General features: G+C 35.4%; 1 protein-coding gene across 1 annotated transcript in view; it reads left to right on the top strand.

Moving 5' to 3' along the window:
• ITGA1 (integrin subunit alpha 1) overlaps nt 1-24,635 on the top strand; it is a 138,754-nt gene that overhangs the window by 62,444 nt on the left and 51,675 nt on the right. Inside the window, exons 9-14 of the mRNA XM_044681196.1 lie at nt 2,331-2,496; nt 10,358-10,431; nt 12,238-12,382; nt 17,218-17,360; nt 18,381-18,524; nt 22,267-22,524. Coding sequence (XP_044537131.1) covers nt 2,331-2,496; nt 10,358-10,431; nt 12,238-12,382; nt 17,218-17,360; nt 18,381-18,524; nt 22,267-22,524 — 930 coding nt within the window. The remainder of the gene's footprint in view (nt 1-2,330; nt 2,497-10,357; nt 10,432-12,237; nt 12,383-17,217; nt 17,361-18,380; nt 18,525-22,266; nt 22,525-24,635) is intronic.

Below are 24,635 nucleotides of genomic sequence, written 5' to 3'. Positions count from 1 at the left end.
GATTTCAACCCAGAACCTCCATCTCCAAGCCTGGCTCCATTCACTAAGCCACCTAGTGTTCCCAATTATTGTTCTTTTAGGCCTGGGGCAGATTCTGGTCCAGTGCTTTGTATTATATATCATACTGTGTATCTAAGTACTACAATTTTTCTCAGAGCCCTCCTTCTTTCCTTCTTTTGACAACTCCCTTTTCCATTCCCTCTCCATCGCCTTCAATTACCAGAATTGGGAAGTGGATGGCAGTGGCCACTGTTATTAACATATAAGTAAAAAGCCCTGAATGTTTGACCCTTTTTACTTTTCATGGAAGGAAGCAGGGATTGTATTTTTTTCCGACTAGTGTAAGTAGTACAATCACCCAATACATCGCCCCCATCTTCCGCAAGTGAAAAGCTAGACATCTTCACATTAAATAAATTCGATGACCTGAAAGATATCCAAATGATTTCCCCATTACTTTGTTGTCTGCTCTATTTGTCTTTTGTAGCACATTTCTTCCAAATAGCTCAGAGTACTTTGCAGACATTATCTCATTATTCCTAACAACATTAATGGCATTTTACAAATGAAGAAATGAGTAAGCAGAGCACTCTACTGCAGTCATTTGCCTTAGGTCAGAGAGGATATTGGCCATGGAAGCATCCCCTAGATGTCTGCCTGACTGGGGCTCTGTTCCCCCCTTAGGCTATCACAGGCTTGTCCATGCAGGCCTGAAGCAGAAACCTAAAGAGCTATTCAAGGAACCAACTACCAGACAAGTTTTCTGAAATAGGGAAAAGTTTTGAGTTCCACTGCCTCAAGCTGTGCCACCTGCCTGGACCCAAGGCTTGTGGCTTCCTTTTCCTCTTTAAAAAAATAATTAATTCTAAACAATTTTGAACATCAATTTGTTGGTGCTGTTTTTCAGTCATTTCATTCATGTCAGATTCAGTGATCCCATTTGAAATGTTTTTTTTTTTTTTTTTTGCCTTCACTTTCTGTTTTAGAATTGATATTAAGTATTGGTTCCAAGGCAGAAAAGCAGTAAGGGTTATGTAATTGGGGTTAACTAATTTGGATAGAGTCACATGGCTTGGAAATGTCTGAAATAAGATCTGAACTCAGGACTTCTTGTTTCTAGGCCTGGATCTTTATCCTCTGTATACCCAACTGTCTCAAATATTTTTTTCTTTTTATTTTTTAAACCTTTATTTTCTGCCTTAGAATTGATACTAAGTTGTTCTTGCTCTAAATTCTACAAACCTATTTTTTAAGAAATTGCCCATGGACTTGTGAATGATACTAGTTATATCTCACAAACAGTATTTGTTTTTCTCCTTTGTATATCATTTGCCCATCTCCATGATCTAATTCTTAACAGAAATAACCAATAGTTTAACTTCCAGATCTCCTATGCTGGTGATGGCAAACCTATGACACATGTGTCAGCACTGACATGCATATCCATTTTCAATGACACGCGGCCGCATACAGAGAAGTATGGGGACGCATGCCAAGGATGAAACATTTGCTATAGTATAGTGTAGACTCTCTGTACACTATAGATGACAATTCTACCTATATTAATTTACCTATTTTGGTTTATTAAATGCAGTTATATATCATAATTATACATTTTTGTTATTTAAACTATAAATATCATGAAATTATGTTTTTTTCTTGAAGTGACACACCACCTGAGTTATGCTTGGTTTTTTGGCGAATTTTAACACATGTAACCCTAGAGAACTCTGGTTTGAGGCTTGACCCTGTATCTTGCAGGAATTCCACCCTGCCATCTCCATGTTATATACATCAAGCTCAAAAGGTTGCCCATCACTGTCCTATGCCAATTACAAGCTCATTTCTAAAGCTGCCTAATTAGCAAATGGGTCTAATTTCCCTTACCTCCTCAGTAAAGTGTTTTCAGGCAGACTAGCCACTTCCAGATCAAGCAGTTCGATTGCACTAATTGGTTTTGTAACCGATGCTGATGTCACCAGCTGGAAAGACACCCCAGAGATTCCCAGCCAGAGGTATCTACTTTCAAACCACCAGATTCAAAAGATACAGACATTCAGAAACAGGGATGCAACAGCCAGGATTAGGAGCAGAAACATGGTCCTGTGAATAAAGTTGCCTTTGCCACCTCCTACCCCAACTGCCATGTTTCTGGCACTGCTCTTATGAAACAGTATACACATTCTGGAAAGTTCCCTTCCAACAGCTTAGGCATGCATAAAAAGCTCATTAAGTTACGTTGTCCTCCTGTTTACTAACAATCTGTCTGTGAACTTTATTTAACACAGAAGTTTTAAAATATATTCTTGATTTTCTTTGTTGTGTCATAGATTCTTGGTCATTATAACCGAGGGAACTTGAGCACTGAGAAATTTGTGGAAGAAATAAAGTCAATTGCCAGTGAGCCTACGGAAAAGCATTTCTTCAATGTCTCTGATGAATTGGCACTAGTCACTATTGCTGAAGCCCTGGGAGAAAGAATTTTTGCCTTGGAAGGTAGGAACATTTGTTTAAGTAAGAATGCTGTATGCATGACTCAAGCCCTCAGGAATGTATTTTCTGTAGTTCTGTCTTCCTTACTGCTTGTGTCTTCTTTACCCACCATGGTATTGGACTGCATTGTACCCTCCTCTCTTTCAGACAGATATTTCACAATGAACTAGAGCTGCTGGAAGTTTTCTATCTAAGGGCACAGCACAGGGGATATAGGTGTTAAGAAGGACAATGATGGGGGGGGGGGAAATGTGACAGAAAAAATATCCTGTGTTTTTCCCTTCTTTTGGGTATTTTGAAGAAATATGAAATAAATACTGGGAGATATAAAACTGAGGCAGGTCTACGTTTCAGGACTTATAGTTTTAGATTATACTTTTATCATTGTAGCTTCTCATCCATTTAATGGTCTCCTTAGGAAATTGAAGCTTTAAACATTGTCTCATTGCATAGCAATAGAAGTTTGTGGTCACCAGGATGGAAATTTTTTGAACACACACACACACACACACACACACACACACACGCACACACACACACACACACGGCTGAGATTACAAAGCAGCAAGCCAGTTTATTGATCTTACTGGCAGAGGGTGTCCTCAACAGAGATGTAACTCAGTTGAGAGGCACTTGCTATAATTACGACAGGTGTTTAAGTATAGTTTCAAGTGAGGGATTTTCCTCATGCACCAGAGAGGATCACAATCTAGCAACCAATCCTGTCTTCCTCCTAGCATGCGATTATTCTCCTAAACCCAATCATGACCCTCTTCTGTGCTCGTGCACACCCCTCAAAACCCAATGAGCCTTATATACACCTCAAGTCAAGTTGCAGGGTAGATTTAGCCTACTTGGCTTTGTAGTGGGGGGCGGGGGATCAACGAGGGGAGATTGAACCTATTCTATGTGGAGTTAGGGACTTTCTGCCCTAGTATTTTTCTGACTTATTCTTTGTGGCAGGTGTAAAAGAAAAGAAGAAAGGAGAAAAGGGAGGGGAAGTGTAGTTAGGGACTTTCTGCCTATTCTAGCTGGCACACCGAGCATGAGCCCTCTTCACTTGCTAGTTGTACTTGATGCTTTCCATTCTTAGACTTTAAATTTTAGAGTCTGGTCTTATAAATATAATGAACATGGGAGTTTTTCTCCATGGCACTTCCTAGGCTAACAGGTCACTTTGGAGCTAAAAAGTTGTAAACCCTTCTTTGTCAAAATGTCCTAGAATTAGTGGACAAAATCAGCAGGCCTTTAAAAAGAATATTCAGCTCTCCTTGTGTTACTACTATAGAAGAGGTGTCACAAAGCTATGGGCTTTGTATCCGGTAAGGTTCCTACTAAAAATGACAATTGGTCCAGGACAGTCCTGAGGGACTTATGAGAAAGAATGCTATCCACATCAAGAGAAAGCACTGTGGGAGCAGAAACGCAGAAGGAAAACATTTTCGTTTATATGTGTGTAAGATGTGGGGTTTTGGCTTTTATAAGACTACTTACTCTATTACGAAAAGGAATAATATGGAAATAGGTATCAAGTGATAACACATGTATAACCAGGTGGAATTGCTTGTAAGCTCCAGGAGGGAGAAGGGAAGAGTGGAGGGAGAGGAAATGAATCATGTAACGATGGAAAATATTTAAAAACAAATAAAATGAAAGAAAACCTTCAAAAAATAAAAATAAAAATGACAACAGGCTAAAGGGTCTTTGACTCCTACGTATATCTCTTTTGCCTGTCCTCAACCCATAGACTGTTTGTTCTGGAAGCAGAGGCATGCTGGTAAATATTTTTAACTAGTTCTCTATGGGGAAATGTATATGTAACATACTTTTTTAGTTCATTTTGGATTATTAACATTTTAAATCATTTTCTTATGTCTAGAAAAATCAACAAAACAATAAATCAAGCCCAAATTTTTCACATTTGCTGATTTCTGAGTTGCAAACACTTGCAATGAAAATTTAACAAAATCAATCCTTTGTTAGCCAGTTCATTTGGCTTAAGAACACCACTAGCTTGAAGGAATCTTAAAAGATCATAGAATCAGAGCTTGGAGTTGAAAGTAACATCAGATACCATGTAATAGAACACCTTCTTATTTTTCAGATGAAAAAACTTAAATCCAAAGAAATTATATGATTTACCTAGTAAGGGATGTATGAAGTATTTTAAGAGGACTAGCACCTCTGGCTTGCTGAACCCTTTTCAGGGCTGCTCATCCACTTTTGGTGTCCATCTCTCACCTGTGGCTACAAGAAACTATAGCATGTGCAATGCTCTTGCTCTAGTAAAACTGGCTCAAAAGACAAGGTAATTCAGGTTGAGGGTAGCCAACAGCGAGCTAGAGAAGTATTTACTCCAAGTTTATGAAGATTTCCCCTGGTCGAATGGGTGAATGAGAACATTTTGTTTCAATAACCACATAGTCACCAAGGAGTGCTTAGAGTTTGGTCAGAAATTGAAGACCACAGGTCATCCATTGCATCCTGGGCCATCACCAGTCATGCTGACTTTTATCTTGGCATTGGACTTTGAGGACTCCAGAAAAAAACAGTGAAAATGATGACTTTGTGCACTTCTGTCTCATTTAAATCCAAATCCCACGAGGCGGGACTTCACCCCATGATGTCATTAACCTCTTCAAAAACGAAAGATGAACAACAACAAATTGAAAGTAGTAATTAAACCAATCTTCCTAATCTTGCTACATATTATCAGCTATAATACTGAGAAAAAGAAAAGATAGAGAAATCCACATCTGAAAGAGATCATAGTACAATGGAAAGGAAATTAGCTCTAGAATCAGACATCCTGGGTTCAAGTTCTACCTCTGATGCTTATTGCCCATCTGACTTTGGACAAATGCCTTTGGCCACCCTGGGCCTCCATTTCTTCATCTGCAAAATAGATTTCTTTCTCTGTTTTTTCTCTTCCTGATTTAGGTATCAGTACCATATTTGTACCATAAAAGGAATTTGATATGTTGGAATTGTTATCTAAATCTTTGACAAAATTCATTTGTGAATCCATTTGGCTCTGGGACTTTTTTCTTAGGGAATTCTTTGATGACTTGTTAAATTTCACAACTACAAAACTTTTCACACAAATAAAGTCAGATCTAAGTATTTGGGGAAAAAAACATTAGTTGTTCATAGATAGGCAGAGCCAACATAATAAAAATGACATGTCTACCTAAATCAATTTACCTCTTCTGTGCTATAGCAATAAAATTACCCAAAAATTATTTCATAGAGCTAGAAAAATTAATAACATTCATCTGGAAGAACAAAAGGACCAAAATATCAAGGGAATTGATTTAAAAATATCTATATAAAAGAAGGTAGATTAAATTTACTGTATCTCGAACTGTATCATAAGGTGGGGACCATCAAAATATCTGGTACTGGCCAAGAAATAGAATAATGGATGAATGGACTAGATTAGCCACTCAATACAAAGTTGCAAATGATTATAGTAACTTTTAGTATTTGACAAACTCAATGTTCCAAGCTTTTGGAAGAAGAACTCATTATTTAACAAAAACTGTGGGAAAACTGCAAAACATAATGACAAAAGCTAGGCATAGACCAATATCTCATGCCACATACTAAGGTAAAATCAAAGTGGATACATTATTTAGAAATAAAGAGTGAGGAGGCAGCTGTGACGCTCAGTGGATTGAGGGTCAGGCCCAGAGACGGGAGGTCTGGGTTCAAGTTTGACCTCAGACACTTCCTAGCTGTGTTGCCCTGGGCAAGTCACTTAACCCTCATTGCCTGCCCTTACCAATCTTCTGCCTTAGAATCAATACTCAGTTTTGATTCTAAGATGGAAGGTAAGAGTTTATTGAAAAAAAAAGAAAAAAATAATGAAACCATAAGCAAGTTAGAGGAATAAGAAGAGTTTACTTGTCAGATTTATGAACAAGGGAAGAATTTATGGCCAAATTAGACATGGAGAACATTGTGAGAGGTAAAATAGATAACTATAACTACTTATAACTTATACTACTTATAGATAACTATAACTAATATAACTTATATTTAAGTTTTTGCCCAAACAAAACCAATACAACCAAGATTAGAAGGAAAATAACAAACGGGAAAATTTTTTATAGCAAGTGTCTCTGACAAAGTCCTTGTTTTTCTTTTATTAGTCCTTTTTCTATTATTGTGGAAAAGGGGCTGAACACTTTCGTAGAGTGCATAGGTTCTAAGAAAATGTGAGGAACAAACAATATGAGAGAGAATAGGAAAATGAGAAGGGTAAAAGGACAACTTACTCAAAAGGCCTGCCAGAGTACATTTTGCCCATCTCTTCTACTCAGCTTTTAGAAATGGGAAGTTCCACCCACTCTTGAGGGAACCTACTGCTAAAAAGAGACAAGACCTGTGTGTAAGTCACTTTTAATCTCTATCTTTCTTTAGCTCAAAGTGTTATTTATTGACTTAAAGAGTAATGCTGACTAGCATTTGGGGTGGGAGGGGGCGGTGTGGATAGTATAATGTCTTCATAAAGCCCTTATACACTTTTAAATTTTATAATCTAGGCAGTAAGTGTGAGAAAAACAATGCATCAATGGTATTTAAAAGCAAATTTATTAAAGTTTATAGGATACCATTATCTACTAGGTATTTTCATTAAGGATCCTAAGGTAAGAGAAAAATAGCTATCATAGGGGGAAAGGTAAATTGTGCCCTATAAGCAGAAACGAAGCCTCCATCAGCTGTGAGAAGGAAATTCAATTTACTTTTAAATGTCATATGACCATATGCTATTGATGTCTATCATGCTTACTGGTGTAGTTAAAGCCTCCAACTTTTCAAGCTGTGCAAAAATCTTAGGAAGGCACTGCACTTAAAAATAAACTGTGTTCACATGAGTCTCATTGGTCAGTAACTTTCTAAGCATCTTTATCATTTTTAAAATTCAATTTTTTTAATTAATAGAATTTTTTTCTCCTCCCTCTCCCCACAACTCTTTTGGGAGAAAAAAAGAAGGCAGGAAAATTCCTTATTAAAAATGTACAGGGGCAGCTGGGTAGCTCAGTGGATTGAAAGTCAGGCCTAGAGATGGGAGGTCCTAGATTCAAATCCAGCCTCAGACACTTCCCAGCTGTTTGACCCTGGGCAAGTCACTTGACCCCCATTGCCCACCCTTACCACTCTTCCACCTAGGAGCCAATACACAGAAGTTAAGGGTTTAAAAAAATGTACATAGTCAAGCACAACAAATTTCTTCATTGGTTGGGTTAAAAAAAAATTAGTGTCACATTCTGCACTCTGAATCCATTGCCTCTCTTTCAGGACTTAGGCATCATACTTCATCACTAATCCTCTACAATTATGAGTAGTCAGAGTCCTTATAGCCAAGATTTTTTTTCCTTTTTTGCCAATAGTACTAGATTTTACAGAATCAGGTCAGAAAGGACTATATTTTCCTACCACTTGGAAATTCTCCATTTCCCATAAATCATGATGGCAACTGCCAGCTAATGTGAAGGCTGCATTGTTCTTTCCTTTGGGCACCAGTTCAGCTAAGTGAGGAGCCAGTGCCAATGACTTGCTTCAGGATATCAGGAAGTCATTTAATATTTCCATTTCCCTTGTGAACAGCAGAGATAACAGCAAAATCCCTCTCCAGAGGTATGGGCTATTGTACAGGTCACTGTGGACTTGCCTGAGTAGAGGCTAGAGAAAAGGTCTTGAGCAGGATGACTGCAGAGCACTATTCAGTCTCTTCCACTCTACTCTTTACTTGTTAAAGACAGAGCCCAGAAGCAGGGTGAGACTTGGAAAGAGTCAGGGCTCCCAATATCAGAAGAGGTTGTTTTTATTGGCACTTTGGCACAGTTTCTACCTGCCTGTTAGGGAGACTGTAAAGATAAATTTGATAATAAGTGTAAAGTGCCTTGCGCTCTCAGAGTAAAATGTTTTAAAATAAAGCTTATTTTAGTTGCCTAACTGAAAGGGCTATTCCAATGCGTGATTGAAATGTAATATGTAACTCTTGGCTGTTTCCCCCATAAAATTTAGCCCCATAAAAACCATTTGCAAAGCTATTCACTGGCAATTTATTCCAGGTAAGTAGTAAAGAAGCTTGGAGCTTGATTTCATTCATTTGACTACCTTATATCTCCCTGCTGGGAAAGCAGGTTGATTTTTTTTAATATAAATTTTGGATTAGTTGTGGGGTTTTTTTCACATCTGCAAAGTAACATTAATAAATGACTCATTGATTTGGAGGAAAATAAATGGATATTTTCCAACTTCCTCAGTATTATGTGACTGTTAAGTTTATAATATTGAATGTTTTCAAATATATATCTATGGATAGATATGTCATTTCATACATACTCTTTATATATATACAAATATGTATAAACATATAAAAAGTGCCCCAAAAGTTTTAGTGCAACTTGAAACTCTGTTACCATAAAATTGCACTGAGACTTTGGAAACACCTTGTACTGTATAGCCCAGTGGATAGAGGTCTGGCTTCTGAACTAGGGAGACCTAGATTTACTTTTGCCTCAAATTGGTTGTACGGACAAGTCATTTAACTTCTCAAGGTCCCAGACAACTTTCTAAGACTAATTTCCAGACACGATGCCAACCTGAGTTGGAAGGGGACATTTCTTACCAGAAGATACCCATATGGATAAAACCAGCATTTTGCTCAACGTGGCAAGACTCTCCTATCATGACTTAGATGACACTGGAGAAGTTACTGCTCATGAAACCAAATGAGAATGCTAGTGTTTACTCATGTCCTTTGTTCCTTGTGTATGTTTTGATGCACATACATAATGACTACCTTTCTGAGGTATTTTATAACTTCATAATATTTCTTTTTTATATATTTGCTTATATGCTAGGATTATGTATATAGTAAAGTTATATTTATCTTCCGGTTACTCATTGTAGTGGAGCAGGTAAGTGGATAGAATACTGAGCCTGAAGTCAAAAAGATTCATCTTCCTGAATTCAAATCTGGCCTCAGACAATTACTAGATTCATAACCCTGGACAAGTCACAGTCCTGTTTGCCCCAGTTCCTCACCTACAAAATAAGCTGGAAAAGGAAATGGCAAACCATTTTTGTATTTTTGCCAAGGAAATGTCAAATTGGGTCAGGAAGAATCAGACATGACTGAAATATTTTTATAGTAGTTTACCCAAGTCCCCAAGTTTTGGAGACCTGCTATGTGAGTGACCAGAGGCATTGTTACATATGTGTGGCTAAAAAGGCAATATTTTTATGAGGAATGGACTTTGAATGATCACATTTCAATAAAGAAAAGTCTTCTATGTATATAACCTGGGCTTTTCTGGCAGTAGGGGACAAAGAGAATGAGAGTTGCAGTGAGGTATATATAAGCTTGATATATAGAAAAACTTTCTAATTATTAGAACTATTCAAGGATGCAATGATTGTCTTGATAGCTTCCCCATCATTGGTAGTCTCCGAGCAGATAGATGCTGGCTGGTCACTTCCAGCTCTGAAATCCTTAGATTCAGATTCCTGAGGTCTAAGATCTCTCACTCCCATATTGGAGAAATTAGTTTTTAGATACCATGTGTCTGATAGCTTCTCAGTGAAAGCAAATTATGTGACTAGTTAGAACCACCAGGTCTTAGTTCCCCAGAAAAAAATGCCATTGAATCACAAAACACTGAAGTCTTCTATGTTTCTCCAAGAGAAAAAAAATATTTTTGTCATTTTTTTGGTGCAATGATTTCCATCAAGTGAATAAACTATAATTTTATAAAATTGTTTGTTTGATGATTAGTATATTTTTTTAAAAATCAATTAGGAGAAAAAAACTTTCTATAGTCCTTAAAGATGGTTATTTTCTATTTTATAGCCACAACTGACTTGTCAGCAGCATCATTTGAGATGGAAATGTCCCAGACTGGATTTAGTGCTCATTATTCACAGGTAAATTGATCACTGGGTAGAAAAAACTAAAACCTTAGTTTTCTTCTCTCAGTTTAGGAGCAGCTTGGTAGTGTAGTGGGCATAGTGCTGATTCTGAAGTCAGAAAGACCTGAGTTTAAATCCACTCAAGACACTTACTAGTTGTGTGATACTGGAAAAATAGCTTAACCTCACATTGTCTCAGTTTCCTCACCTATAAAATAAAAATCATAAGAACACCTATGTCCCAGGGTTGTTATGAGGATCTAATGAGATAATAAATGTAAAAGCACATAACACAAGTGCCTGGTTCTTAGTAGCTACTTAATAAATGTTATGTATTATTATTATTCCACAAAATTATCCTTTTACTGCATATTCAGTATCACAAGTATCACATGAGTTTCTGACACAGAGACTGTCTTGACTACATTTTAATATTTTCTGGTCCAAATTTGAAAACAGCACTTCTTAGGCCTCTTATTAAAATTTTATGTGAATTAATATCATATTTGTCAAGGAAAATAAGGTATACAAAATATAAATCTGCAATTTCAAGAACAATCTTCTGAGTTTTAAATATTCCTTTCTGTTCTGTTATGCATCTAAAATGCCTATTCTATTTCATGTACATTAAGTTTAGAATTTTAAAAATTAAAATAATAATAGTTAATGTTTTATAGCACTTAAAACTTTGTGGAATACTTAATAAATATTATCTCATTCTAACGTTGAAACAACTTTGAAAGGTCGGTGTTATTATTATCCCCATTAAAGAGATAAAGGAAACTGGGTTAATCAGTAAAAAGAAGCCTATGTCATACTGCAGAAGTCACTACAGAATATTAATAATTGTGCATCAAGCATATTCAGCCGCTTGTCTTCCAGCCCTGCAGTGAAGAATTGTAAATTCCATTTATTTCAGAGGTGCTATTCACACCTAGAATTCAGTGAGAGAATTGGTACTTAATATTTTGCCCAGTATATACAATTTTTTTTTCTCAGTGGAAGATGGAATGGCATAGTGAAAAAGAGAACTGGCTTTGGGATCTAAGAACCTGGGTTCAAATCCCACCTTTGGCAACTACTACTTGTGTGACCCTGGAAAAGTCATGTCATTCTCTGGGCCTCAGTTTTCTCGTTTGTCAAATGATGAGTTTGGACTAGATAACATCTAAAGATCCTTGTAGCTGTAGATCTATGATCCTACAATCAGTGTTAACATAATCAATAATAATATTAGAACCTGAGTTATTAAAGGGACCATGCTGCCCTCAAGTACCATATATATATGAACAAGTAATAAAGCCAACTATAGTGATCAGAAAAACCTGTCTATAGTCTGACTGAAAAGGTACTATGGGAGCCCAAAAGAAGCATTGATCTTTCAGTGTATATATTAGAATATAAGATCCTTACTGTTGGAATCTGAGTGCAGATCAAAGCATGCCATTCCCTCCTGAGATTTTTATTATATATGTGATATGTGTCTTCTCTCATAACATAAGCAACATGGAAATATGCATTGCATGAAAATATGAGTATAATCTATATTAGACTATTTATCACCTCAGGGAGGGTGGAGGAGGGAGAAAATCTGAATTCCAAAATGTCAGAAATAATTGTCAAAAATTGTTTCTATGTATACTAAAAAAAAGACAGGCAACTGAAGATATACATATACATATATCAGAATATATATATACCCTAAAGGTAATGATTGTTCCATTCTTTGTATTTGTATCCTCAAAGTCTGGCCTGTAGTAGGTAATGAATAAATACTTAGCAATTGAATGGTTAATATTTATCTTTCTATTTAAATATAAGGACTGGGTTATGCTTGGAGCTGTTGGAGCCTATGACTGGAATGGAACAGTTGTCATGCAGAAAGATAACCAAATTATAACCCCACAAAATAATTCCTTTAATGTTGAATCTACAAAGAAAAATGAACCACTTGCTTCCTATTTAGGTAAGTATATTTATATTCTTTATTAATTATCAAAGTTCCTTCATCTGGGGATTGGATTTCACCAGTCATGAAGTTAAGATCTTGCCTTTTATTATGCTCTGACCATGCCATTCCCTTGCTCCTTGCATTCCATTGGCTCCTAATTAACCCCAGGACCAAATACAAACTCTTCTGGTTAGCATTCAAAGCCCTTCACCATCTTGCTTCAACCTACCTTTCCAGTCTTAGTATATGGTACTTTCCTTCACTCTCTCTATAGGCCAGGCCAAAAGTCCTTCTTGCTGTTTCTCCCACCCTCAGCCTATCTCTAGTCTATCTCTACACCAGCTTTTTCCTATACCTATAATGCACTCCCTCCTTACCTTCCTTCCAAACTCAGCTCAGACATCACCTCTATCTACACTCTTCTCTTCATTCCTACACTTACACCTCACTCTTCTCCCCTTGCCACCAAGTCATCTACTAGTACTGGGTTTCCCCTACCTTTGGAGAAATTACACTGTGTTTACTTTTCATGCATTTTGTATATACTTATATGTATCATATAGCCTAATATAATTCACATAGCACATATAACATAATATAATGTAAATTAATGTGATATAATATTATATGATATGTGATATGACAATGTAATATAATATAACACAATCTAACATAATATAATATAAATTGATGTCATATAATATAGTATATGATATAACACTTTAACAACATAATACAGTATAGTATAATATGATATATATGATATGATACAAACGATATAATACAATACAATATGAAACAATACATAATAAAATATATGTTATATATATAATATGTATAAAAATCCACTAATAAAATGTAAACTCCTTGAGGTCATGATTGTATCATTTTTTGAATTCTCAGTGCCTAGCATAGTGCCCAGCACATAATAGGTGCTTTTTTTTCTTCTTCTTCTAAAACCCTCATCTTCTGTCTCAGAATCAATACTAAGTATCAGTTCCCTGGCAAAAGAGTGGTAAAGGCTAGGCAATTAATTAAACAACTTGTCCAGGATCACACAGCTAAAAAGTGTCCAAGGTCAGATTTGAGCCCAGAACCTCTCATCTCATCTCCAGGCCTGGCTCTCTATCCACTGAGCAACCTTGCTGCCCCACAAATAATAGATGTTCAAACAATGTTTGTTGATTGATTTACTTCTGTCTTGGTTAGCCAGATAGGAAAGCTTGGAATAAAATACCTCAGAGACTTATCTAGGCCTTTGAGATGGTTACTCAATATTTCAGAACTCAGTCTATATCTGAAATATTAAGCTTAGTTCCAGAAGCTACACCTTGTGAAGGACCAATCATATCCAATGAGGTTGGTCTAACAGAATCTAATGGGGGAGATAAGACTTGCAAGGTGAGATGGGAAGAAAAGACACTAACAAAGAATTATGCACAATAATTAGAAGCTGTTTATTCTGAATAAGAGATCAGCTTGCTCACAGAAAGGGAACAGATTTCAATATGAATTTGTGAGCTCCTTATCACTAGCAGCATTTTAAACAGAACCTAAGTGGACACCCATATTTGACAGGAGATTGGACTTGATATGACATCTAAGATTCCTTCCGAGTCCTAAATTTTATGATTTTATTTTATATAAATATAATGAGATCACTCCTATCATAGTATGGGGGAGAAAACAAGCAGAGCAATTGATGCTAGTTTGTAACATCTTTCTAAATGATAAAATCTTGGATTGAAATATACTCCAATGCAATTGATTGATCCAAATGAACAGTGATTTGATGAGCTCTCGTGCAAGGTGCTATACTAGTCCTGAGATATGAAAAGCTGTGTCTGCTAGCCCTCACCCTTGCTAATCAACTACATTTTAACTACCAACAACACATATTTGCCAAGTCAAATGAGGTCTTTTGCTAATGAACTTTTTAAGAAAAAAATCTACTGTTTCAGTCCCTACTAGTAGTCAGAGTTATGTTCAGCAACCAGAGAACTTGATCTTAGATACCATGGGTAGCACAGAATAAATCATAGAACCTTCATTCCTGCCTATACAGGCTAGAATTTATGATCTTCTCTTTCCAGGAAATGAAAACTGTGAAAGTTCTGTCTACAATGTACAGGAATGATGACGTTTTCGTCTGTTACAGTGATCATTCAGTTAATTCAGTCACAAATGAGGCTATGATAGCCTTTGCCAAAATAAAGTCTAACATATAAGGAAATTTTTTTCCAGAAAGAAAAGTGCCCAGAAATCCCAGAAAAAGAAAATTAGTCAGTGCTTTTAAATTAGTCTCTCACTTCATGGGGAGATTTTACAAAAGTTTCTTAGGAAGTTACAAGCTAATTTGAATTTGTGATCCTAATGCCTGCCTAATACCTGATATTATATAAAAAATCTTTTGGAAAAGTTCTAGAAAAATATCTTAGGTTAATCCCTAATCCCCTGGGAACAGCGCACACTCCAATACCATACACCTCTATAGCTAGACATGCCCCATCTTTTTTTAGAAAGTCCTCATCTCATGCGGATAGAAATATACTTCATAAATGGCTTGGTTTTGGCAGCACAAATAGGAAGTAGGCCATCTTATTTAGATTCATAAGCTACTAGCCTAAACTAAGCAAAATCAAAAGGAAGAATACATGAAGTGGAATCATAAAATCACCTGTTTAAAGTTTTTTTTTTAACATTCAGTCATGGCCTAACTTTGTATAATTGCTGCCCCTTCCCTCCAATTCTGCCTAGAGAAAATAATTTCCATCCTTCAAGTGTCTGACCAAATTCTATTTCCTCTGTATAACCAAATATCTTAAGCAGAAGACATATCTTCCTCCTCTTTACTACTGTTTGACACTTTGTACCTATCTTATTCCATTATTATAATATGATTATTATATTTTTTATTATCTCATTTTAGCATTATAGTCATTATGTCAAAATTATTTCAATACATAGTACATTACTCATCTTTATATTCCTTCTCCCCACAGTGCCTAACAAACTCAATAAATTTTAATTTCATTAAATGAATATTTCACAGAAGTCCTACTTTGTTGCCTCATAGTGGCTTGGAGGTATTCTTAAAGATGGTGTCACCAGAGCCCTGGCAAGTTTAATCAACCTGGCAAAGCTTTGAGCAGGGATTCAGTGACACAGAATGTGTTTTGCTTTCCCCAAAATCAGCCCAGTTACTATCAGAGAAGCTCATCCCTAGAAGGTTTGATTCTAAATGACAAACAAAAAATGCCAATAGAGGTCGAGTCCTTTGTGACCCCCACACTTACCTTTTCAACAGTGATAGTGGTGAATGATAGAGAAAAAAAGAGCAAACACACTAAATATTGTACAAGTTCTCATCTGAAGGCACTGATTAACTGTTACAATGCTTGATGTGCAATCTTTGCCCAATGATTAAATTCTATTCAATAAACACTTATTAAGAACCCACTCTAAGTCAGGCACTTTGCTAACTACTGGGAATGCAAAAAATGGTAAAAGACAGTCTCTGGAAACATTGAGCTTCATCCATTTTAAGCAGGAGGTAGCATACTACATTGTATAGTAAATGTAAGAGTAGATCTTCAATCTCTCAAATGCCTGTAAACAAAGGTAACTGAGTCATGTAGCAAGAAGAAGAAACAACAGGCACAGAGCCCAAATGCTACAATGATACTCTCAGAACATTATGAGAGGCAAAGGAAGGTTTAGGCCCCCAGACTGAGATCGATCCTCTTTGAGGATTTTATAGCAAAATCATATACAAGGATAATAGAGAATGAGAAAGTGTAGGAGGGTTAAGAACTTTACTAGTGAAACTGAAAAAGGTCTAAATATCTGTCAGTAGTTCTTGAAGGATTTGTCCTTTGACACAAGAGTTTCACTTGTAATTGCTTGACAGTGTGTGACTTTCTTGATTACTCAAAGCAAAAGACAATATTTGATGCCTGGGGGAGGGAAAGTTTGAAAACTATTAATTTAAGTAACAAATGACTGAATGAAAGAAATATGGCTTTTAATATTTTTTAAATTTATAATACTCTTTATAATTAAAGACTTTAAGGAGCTGTACATTTTAATAGAACAATGTTTTACAGAACCCAAACTGAGATTTGAGAAAAATGGGAAAGCAGGGGCCAAATATTTTTTAAAGGAAACCATGCCTAAGTAGTTTTTACCCTTCTGTCAGAAATCTCAACCATTTGCAGAATAGTATTTGTAATATAATATAATAATCAATAATTAATTCTAAGAATAAAAGACATTTTAATGCTAAAGATTTTGATGTTTTTCTTGGTTGCTGTGAATTAAACTCAGTGAATTCTGCATAAATTAACTTATGGTGAAATACTTGAATCCATAAATTAGCATTTACATTCTAACTGTTCTCAGGGAATGCTATTCTCAGGATTTAAAAAAAACTTTTATTCCTTAACATTTATAATTGAAACAACTTAAAGGACACTGGAGCCCATTAAACAGAGGGGAAGAATACGTTTCCGTCAAATGTCATGTAAATTAATATTCACCTCTCTCTCCATATCCTAAAACAAAATCTAACATGCACAAATGCAATTTCTTTTAAAAAAAAGAGAATTGGTATATAAATGGACCGCACTATATAAAATTCAAGTCAACAAACATTTATTCTGCTAAAGGGAAAATAAAGCTGACTTAAATAGTCTCTTAACTAAAAGAGTTCAGAATCAAGAAAAGTAAAAATTGATCTAAATTCATTATACATAGAATTTTTGGTGACATAACAGATGATATCTGAATACATTGCATCAATACAAAGGACAATCCTGAAACCCTCATGTCCGAAATTATTCTCTTTCTAGGTTATATGGTCAACTCTGCCACTATTCCTGGAGATGTAATTTACATTGCTGGGCAGCCACGCTATAATCACACAGGCCAAGTCATTACTTATACAATGGAAGGTCAAGAAATCAAGATCATCCAAACTCTCAATGGAGAACAAGTAAGACTAGAAATGATTATTTTAAATCCATTAATACTCCATTGCCATTTAAATTTGCTAATCATTTCCCCTCCTTATTTTTATACACCTAGGTCTATCAGTTAATTAATTATTTTTTTTTAATTTCCTTTTCCACTAGAGAAAAGTCTTTCTTCAATGGGGGCCTTTTTGTGATAGGAAGGTGATCCTGGGTTTTTGAAGACCAGGAAGTAGAACACAAAGGAGTTTAGTACAGGTTAACAGCAGACTATATTAGCTAAATGATACAGTGGATAGAAAACTCAACCTAGTGCCAGAAAGACATGAGTTCAAATCCAGCCACTGATATTTACTAGCTGTATGACCTTAGGCAAATTATTTAACCTCTGTCTGCCTCAATTTCCTCATCTGTAAAATGAGGATAATAATAATACCTATCAGGGTTGTTATTAGAATCAAATGAGATAATAACTGTTAAATGCTTACCACAGTTCCTGGCACATAGTAAACACTATATAAATGTTCATTATTATTCATTATTATCAATACTATATGTCTATTGTTCAAAGAAAAATCTACTTATGTTCAGAGAAAAGGGTACTCTCTCTTTCTGTCTCTCTTTCTGTCTCTCTCTCTTCTCTCTCTTCTCTCTCTCTCTCTCTCTCTCTCTCTCTCTCTCTCTCTCTCTTTTCTACATAGGAGGGAACATTGGACTAGGAATCACAACCTGGACTCTAGTCTAAGTTATGATATTTATTATTATGATCTTGAGGAAAAGGTACTTAACTTCTCTTAGACTCAGTTCTATCCTGTGTGAAATGAACATGATAATACCAGTCATACCATATGTTCCTACCTTAAGTTATTTGAGGTCAGAAATGGGAAAACAGTTTTAAAATGGTGAAGTATAAATGTAACGAATCATGAATGCTGATAACAACAATAATCTTTCACATCTTTAGATAGGCAAAGAAATAAGAATTCCACGTTAAGCTTTCCAGAGAATGTTACTGATCACTGGGATTCCTTTTATTTTCCTAGATTGGTTCCTACTTTGGCAGTGTTTTAACAACAATTGACATTGATAAGGACTCCTTCACTGACCTGCTTCTAGTTGGTGCTCCCATGTATATGGGAACAGAGAAAGAAGAGCAAGGAAAAGTTTATGTGTATGCATTGAATCAGGTAAAAATGACTATAGATGAATAGAAATCTGAGGTCATCTCTTTTCCTTAATGTCAACTAATGCATTTCTCTAATCCTCTTTAATTTATAGAAGAAACTTATGAAAGAAATTTCCAGGACCCACTAGAATTTTTTCATTTCAAAGATGCTTTATTTTCTCAATTACACATAATAATAATTTTCACCACGTTTTCCTAAATTATAAGATCCAAATTGTCTCCCTTCCTCACTTCTCTCCCAGCTCTCTGAGGTGATAAGCACTTTGATCTGAGTTATGCATGTATTATCATGCAAAATATACTTCCAGATTGATTATGATTGTAAGAAAATACTCATATAAAACCATAAAGAAATTAATGTAAAAGGTAGTTTGCTTTGATCTGCATTCTGACTCCAATAGTCGTTTCTCTGGAGGTGGACAGCATTCTTTTTCATATGTCTTTCAGAACTGTCCTGGATCATTGTATTGCTGCTAATAGCTAAGTTTTTCACAGTTAATTATCATATAATTGCTGCTACTATGTATAATGTTTTTGTCCTAGTTCTGCTTATTTCACTCTGTAGCAGTTCATGAAAATCTTTTCAACTTTTCTGAAATCATCCTGCTCATAATTTTTTTTTACAGCACAATAGTATTCTATCAACAACACATACCACACTTTATTCAGCCATTCCCTAATTGATAGACATCCCCTCAATTTCTAAATCTTTACCTCCACAAAAAAGAGCTGCTATAAATATTTTTCTACAAATACATCCTTTCCCCCTTCTTTCATGTCTTTGGGATATGTATCCCAAATAGTATTATTACTGGATCAAAGGGTATGCATTCTTTTTTAGCCCTTTTAGTGTATTTCAAAATTGCCCTCCAGAATGGTTGGATCAGTTCTCAGCTCCAACAACATGCATCAGTGTTCCAATTTTGCCACTTCCTCTCTAAATTAGTGAAACCTGATAGGTGTGAGGTGATACTTCAGTTGTTTTAGTTAGCATTTTTCTAGTCAAGAGTGTAGAACATTTTTTCATATGATTATTGAAGGCTTTTATTACTTCATCTGAAAATTGTTTGTTCATTTACTTTGATCAGTTCTTAATTGTGGAATGACTTGTATTCTTATAAATTTGACTTCTTTCTCCATAAATTTGAGAAATTAGACCTTTGTCGGAGGAATTTGCTATAAAGTTTCCCCCCACTTTGTGTTTTTCCCTCCTAATCTTAGTTATATTGGTTTTGTTTGCACAAAGCCTCTTAATTTAATATAATCAAAATTATTCATTTTAGATCTTATAATGCTCTATTTCTTTTTTGGTCATAAATTATTCCCTTCTCCATAGTTCTGACAGGTAAACAATTGTATGTTTCCCTAATTTACTTATGTTATCACTCTTTATATCTGAATCACATACACATTTTGATATTATCTTGGTATAGAGCTGTATATATATATTGGCAACGTATGGCTCTCGAGCCATATCTGGCTCTTTTGAGGGCTGGATATGGCTCTTTCTGCAGGAGCCATAAAGTCATTTTTTTTTTCAAGCGCTGTTACAGGAGCACGCACTGTGAGCATTGTACAGCTCTAACAGGATTACATTTTTAAAAATGTGGCACTTATGGCTCTCGCGGCCAAAAAGGTTGCCGACCCCTGGTTTAGAGTGTGAGATATTATTCTATACCTAGTTTCTGCCATACTGTTTTCCAGTTTTCCCAGCAGTTTTTATCAAATAGTGAGTTCTTATCTCAAAAACTGGGTCTTTAGGTTTACCAAACCTTATGTTGCTAAGATCTTTTATTGTTTGTCTAATCTATTCCATTGATCTGCCATTCTATTTCTTAGCCAGTACCAAACTGTTTTGATGATTACTGCTCCCACCAGCATTTAAAAAAAAAAAAAGATTGAACTCTTAATATGAATGTCAAAATATCTTCTATTCAGTAGTTAGTAGTTTCTACAATTAATAGAGAGTATGTAGGAGATACAGTATGAAAGAGATAGATAGACAGCTTTGGAGTAAAGTAGATCTGGTTTCAAGTCCTGCTTCTCACACATACCAGCTGGGTAGCCAGCCATAGGCAAGCAAGTCACTTAAATTCCCAGTGTCCCAAATAACTTCCCCAACTCTTTAAATTACAAGTGAGTTGCAAAGCTATACAGGTTGAAAGAGTTTTCATACTGGAACTTCCTCATACCACAGGTCCCTCTCCCTTCCAAGAAAGAGAGACAGAGACAGAGAGACAGAGAGAGAGAGACAGAGAGAGAGACAGAGACAGAGAGAGAGACAGAGAGAGAGACAGAGAGAGAGAGAGAGACAGAGAGAGAGAGAGAGAGAGAGAGAGAGAGAGAGAGAGAGAGAGAGACAGAGAGAGACAGAGAGAGACAGAGAGAGAGAGAAATAAAGACAGAGAGAGATATTGAGAGAAACAGAGACAGAGAAAAGAATGACAGATAGAGAGTGACAAGGATTTCCCCAAGATAACTTAGGTAGTTTAGCAAATACAACATCATAACCTGGTTCAACAAATTTCCCATCCAGAAATCTTTGCATAGTACCATCAATAGATTTATATTCTGCCCAGAGCTTTAGCATTCATTTGTTGAATACATTTTGCTTTTTTTCTCCCTACCTATAAAAAGTAGTTTAAGTGTTATTAATCCTGCATATATTACCATAGTATCATACTTTTGGAATTAGAAAATAACATCAATGGTTTTAATAGCATATAACATTAATGATATTTAATGATGATGAAACTGAGCCTCAGAGAGGAAGTGACTGACTCAAGGTCACAAAGTATCCTTCTCTCATATTTCTACTTATATTAACATTAGTGATATTATTGTTAAATATAATATAAAATATATTATTTTGCTCAGGAATTTCCACAGAGTAAACTCCTTTTACCAGTGTGTATTTGAATCTTCCTTGCAACTTGTAGTCTTAGGTCTGGGGGCATTGAGTAGTTAAATGATTTGCCCAGAATTGCAAAGCCAATATGTGTCAGAGACAGCTGTGTATGATGTACTTCATGGCCTAGTGGATAGAGAATCAACCTTCATGGATCTTGATCCCATGTGTTTATCCACTATAGAAAACTGCCCCCCAACCACAGAAATATTATTATTGCTCTAATTGCATTATAATTAGTGTTATTAATTTTTAATATTTTTAAAGGTCTCATAGCATCTCCTGATTAAATGTGATAAACAATTTTCCTCTCATTTCCTCTCATTTATGCTACTTTTCATTTCTTTCCACTTATGTACATTTTCATCTACTTCCTATTACACAATTTCCATTCATTCTAGACACACAACACTTGCAATAACTTTGTTCTTTGAACAGAGTGATTTTTATCTTGGTTCTATAGAAGAGAATTTGTGATCATATCTTTGGGGGACTTTTCCAAGGAGCATGAGATGTGAGAAGGGAAAAAAGATAGCAGGATCAGTGAGAATGTCTTTGAAACATCAATTTGTTGATTTTATCGGCATGTTATGAGATGTCCACTGACTCAGCCCTTCTGATGAAAAGCTAGTAATAACTTTTCAGCTGACCTTATTTCCCAAATGCCTATGATCCACTGTTTGCCTTAACTTTGCCCACACAGAGACATTTCACAAACTTTTTGCAGTTATTATGGTCATTACTGGCACAGATTTTAGTATTTGCTTTAAAAAATGTCTACTCATCTGCAATAATGATAGAAATCCATAAATATCCTTTTTCCTACTTCTCCCAGACAAGGTTTGAATATCAGATGAGCCTGGAACCCATTAAGCAAACTTGCTGCTCATCCCTGAAGCATGATTCCTGCAAGAAGAAAAACAAAAATGAGCCTTGTGGGGCTCGTTTTGGAACAGCTATCGCTTCTGTGAAGGACCTCAACCTTGACGGATTTAATGATGTAGTGATTGGTGCTCCCTTAGAGGATGATCATGGAGGGGCTGTGTACATTTATCATGGAAGTGGCAAGACCATAAGGAAAGAATATGCACAAGTAAGAAATCAAACCTCAGGATGCTACTTGGCTGTTAAGCTTTCTATCTCCACAGATTGCGTTACTCTCATTGATTCTTAATTGTGAGTGTTTGTCGAAAAAACTATATTCATGATCTTGACAGTCTGGGTGTTGTTGTTGTTTTTGGTTTTTCCAAGAAATATCATGTTGCGATTTTTTTCTTTTATCAAAGTCCCATTCCAGTTTGGCTTACCCCATCATCTAGCCTTTTCTAAATAGTAGCTATGAGAACAAAAAAAATATTCAGATGATCCCAGTTAGCATCTGTAATGTATTTGATTTGGTCTTTCAATTTTTTTGGAAAAAATAGCAATAATTAAATGACTTAAAATAATGGAAACTAAATTATATTTACAATACAATAGCCATGCTGTTTCAGTAAAATTATGCTAAAGTAAAAATTTTCTTATTGAGATCATTTTGCAAAACTTCATGATTTGCCTTTAAGGAATCTGTATTGGGAAAACTTTAAAAAGCAGAGCTTGGCTTTCTGAGGGGAATGACATTTTTTAAAAGTAAAATTTTATAGACAATTAACAACTCATAATTCTTAAACATAAAGTGCCTTTTCAGTCTGAGAAAAATAAACCATCACCACAATGGTCTTTTACAGCAGTGTTCACTACACAATAAACACTGGAGACTTTTTAAAGAACATTATAATTTAATGTTTGCTGAGTGCCAGAGTTGTCTGGGTATGGAACAACTACCCAGGACATAAATACAACACAGTTCACTAAGCTTACATAACATGAATAAAAGACTGGCATCAACTATTCTTTTCCCCTTTTTTCATTAACTTTTCTATAATTTTAATGTCATCAAATTAAATTTGCAAAATTTATTATATTGAGAAGTCTATTTTAAGTAGACACTGGACTGTTTCACTTTATCAAAAGTGCCAATAATATTCTTTGAAATATGACTTGATACAGATACAAGTAGAGAATTCAATAGCAACTTATTCACTCTCCATTTAGTAAATAAGTGGTTTCTTTTAAGTTTCTAATGAAATTATTTACAAAATAGTCTTTAAGTAGAAACAGGCAGGCTGTCAGAGAATAATGTAATTAAGGAATTTTTAACACATGGAATATGAATTTCTCTCATATGTTCTGCCAGTTTATTACTTTAAAATTAATTCAATAAATCCATGCAAGAAAAACCAGCAAGTATTGTCCTAGAAGAAAAAAGAATCTCTAAAAATCATCAATGTTGGCAGGTATGGGTCATTGTTTAGTTATTTGATTTGTGCCTGATTCTTTGTGACTCCATTTGGGGTTTTATTGGCAAAAATACTGAAGTGGCTTGCCATTTTGTTCTTTAGCTCATTTTTACAGATGAGGAAACTGAGGCAAACAAGGCAAACTTACCCAGGGTCATGTAGCTAGTAAATGATTTAGGCTGGACTTGAACTCATCTTCCTAATTCCAGGCTCAATGCCGTATTCACTGTGCCACCTAACTGCCCCATACATGGGCATATTAACATTACATATGTTAATTTTGCAGCTCAGAATTTATAGCTTAAAGTCAAATGAGATTTCATTTGGTTCAGATTAATAATTAACTTTATTTATACCTGCCATGAATGTGCTTTCCAATATGAGTAGGTGTGAACCAGGTTTAGACTACATTTGGAGTGTCCAACTCTGGGCTCCAGTCTTTAGAAAGAATTTTGACAAACCAGAGACCATTTAGAGGAAGGTAATTAAGGTTGTGTAGAGACTCAAGACCAAAATGAATAATGAAGTATATAGAAATGTATCAGTTGGTACTAAGAGTATTAAGACCTTTATTTAAGGAAATTTGACACCTTCCATTAAAATAAAGGTAGAAGAGATGGCCCAAGATCTCTCAAAACTATGCCATGTAATAATCATTGAAGGAACTGATAATTTTTAGCCTATAGAAAAGAATAGAAGAGACAGTATTACTGTCTTCATGTATTTGAAGACTGTCCTATAGAAGAGATATTGGACCTTTGGGCCTCTTCTTCAGAGAGTAGGAAGAGAATTTTGCTCTTTGTAAGGAAAATTCTGCTAACAATCAGAACTATTTAAAAAAAATAGAATATGCTGGTCTAGGAGT

This window comes from Gracilinanus agilis, chromosome 1, assembly GCF_016433145.1.
Source record: "Gracilinanus agilis isolate LMUSP501 chromosome 1, AgileGrace, whole genome shotgun sequence".
NCBI lineage: Eukaryota > Metazoa > Chordata > Mammalia > Didelphimorphia > Didelphidae > Gracilinanus > Gracilinanus agilis.
Note: the sequence above shows the minus strand (reverse complement) of the source record. Positions and strands in the feature narration are given on the sequence as shown.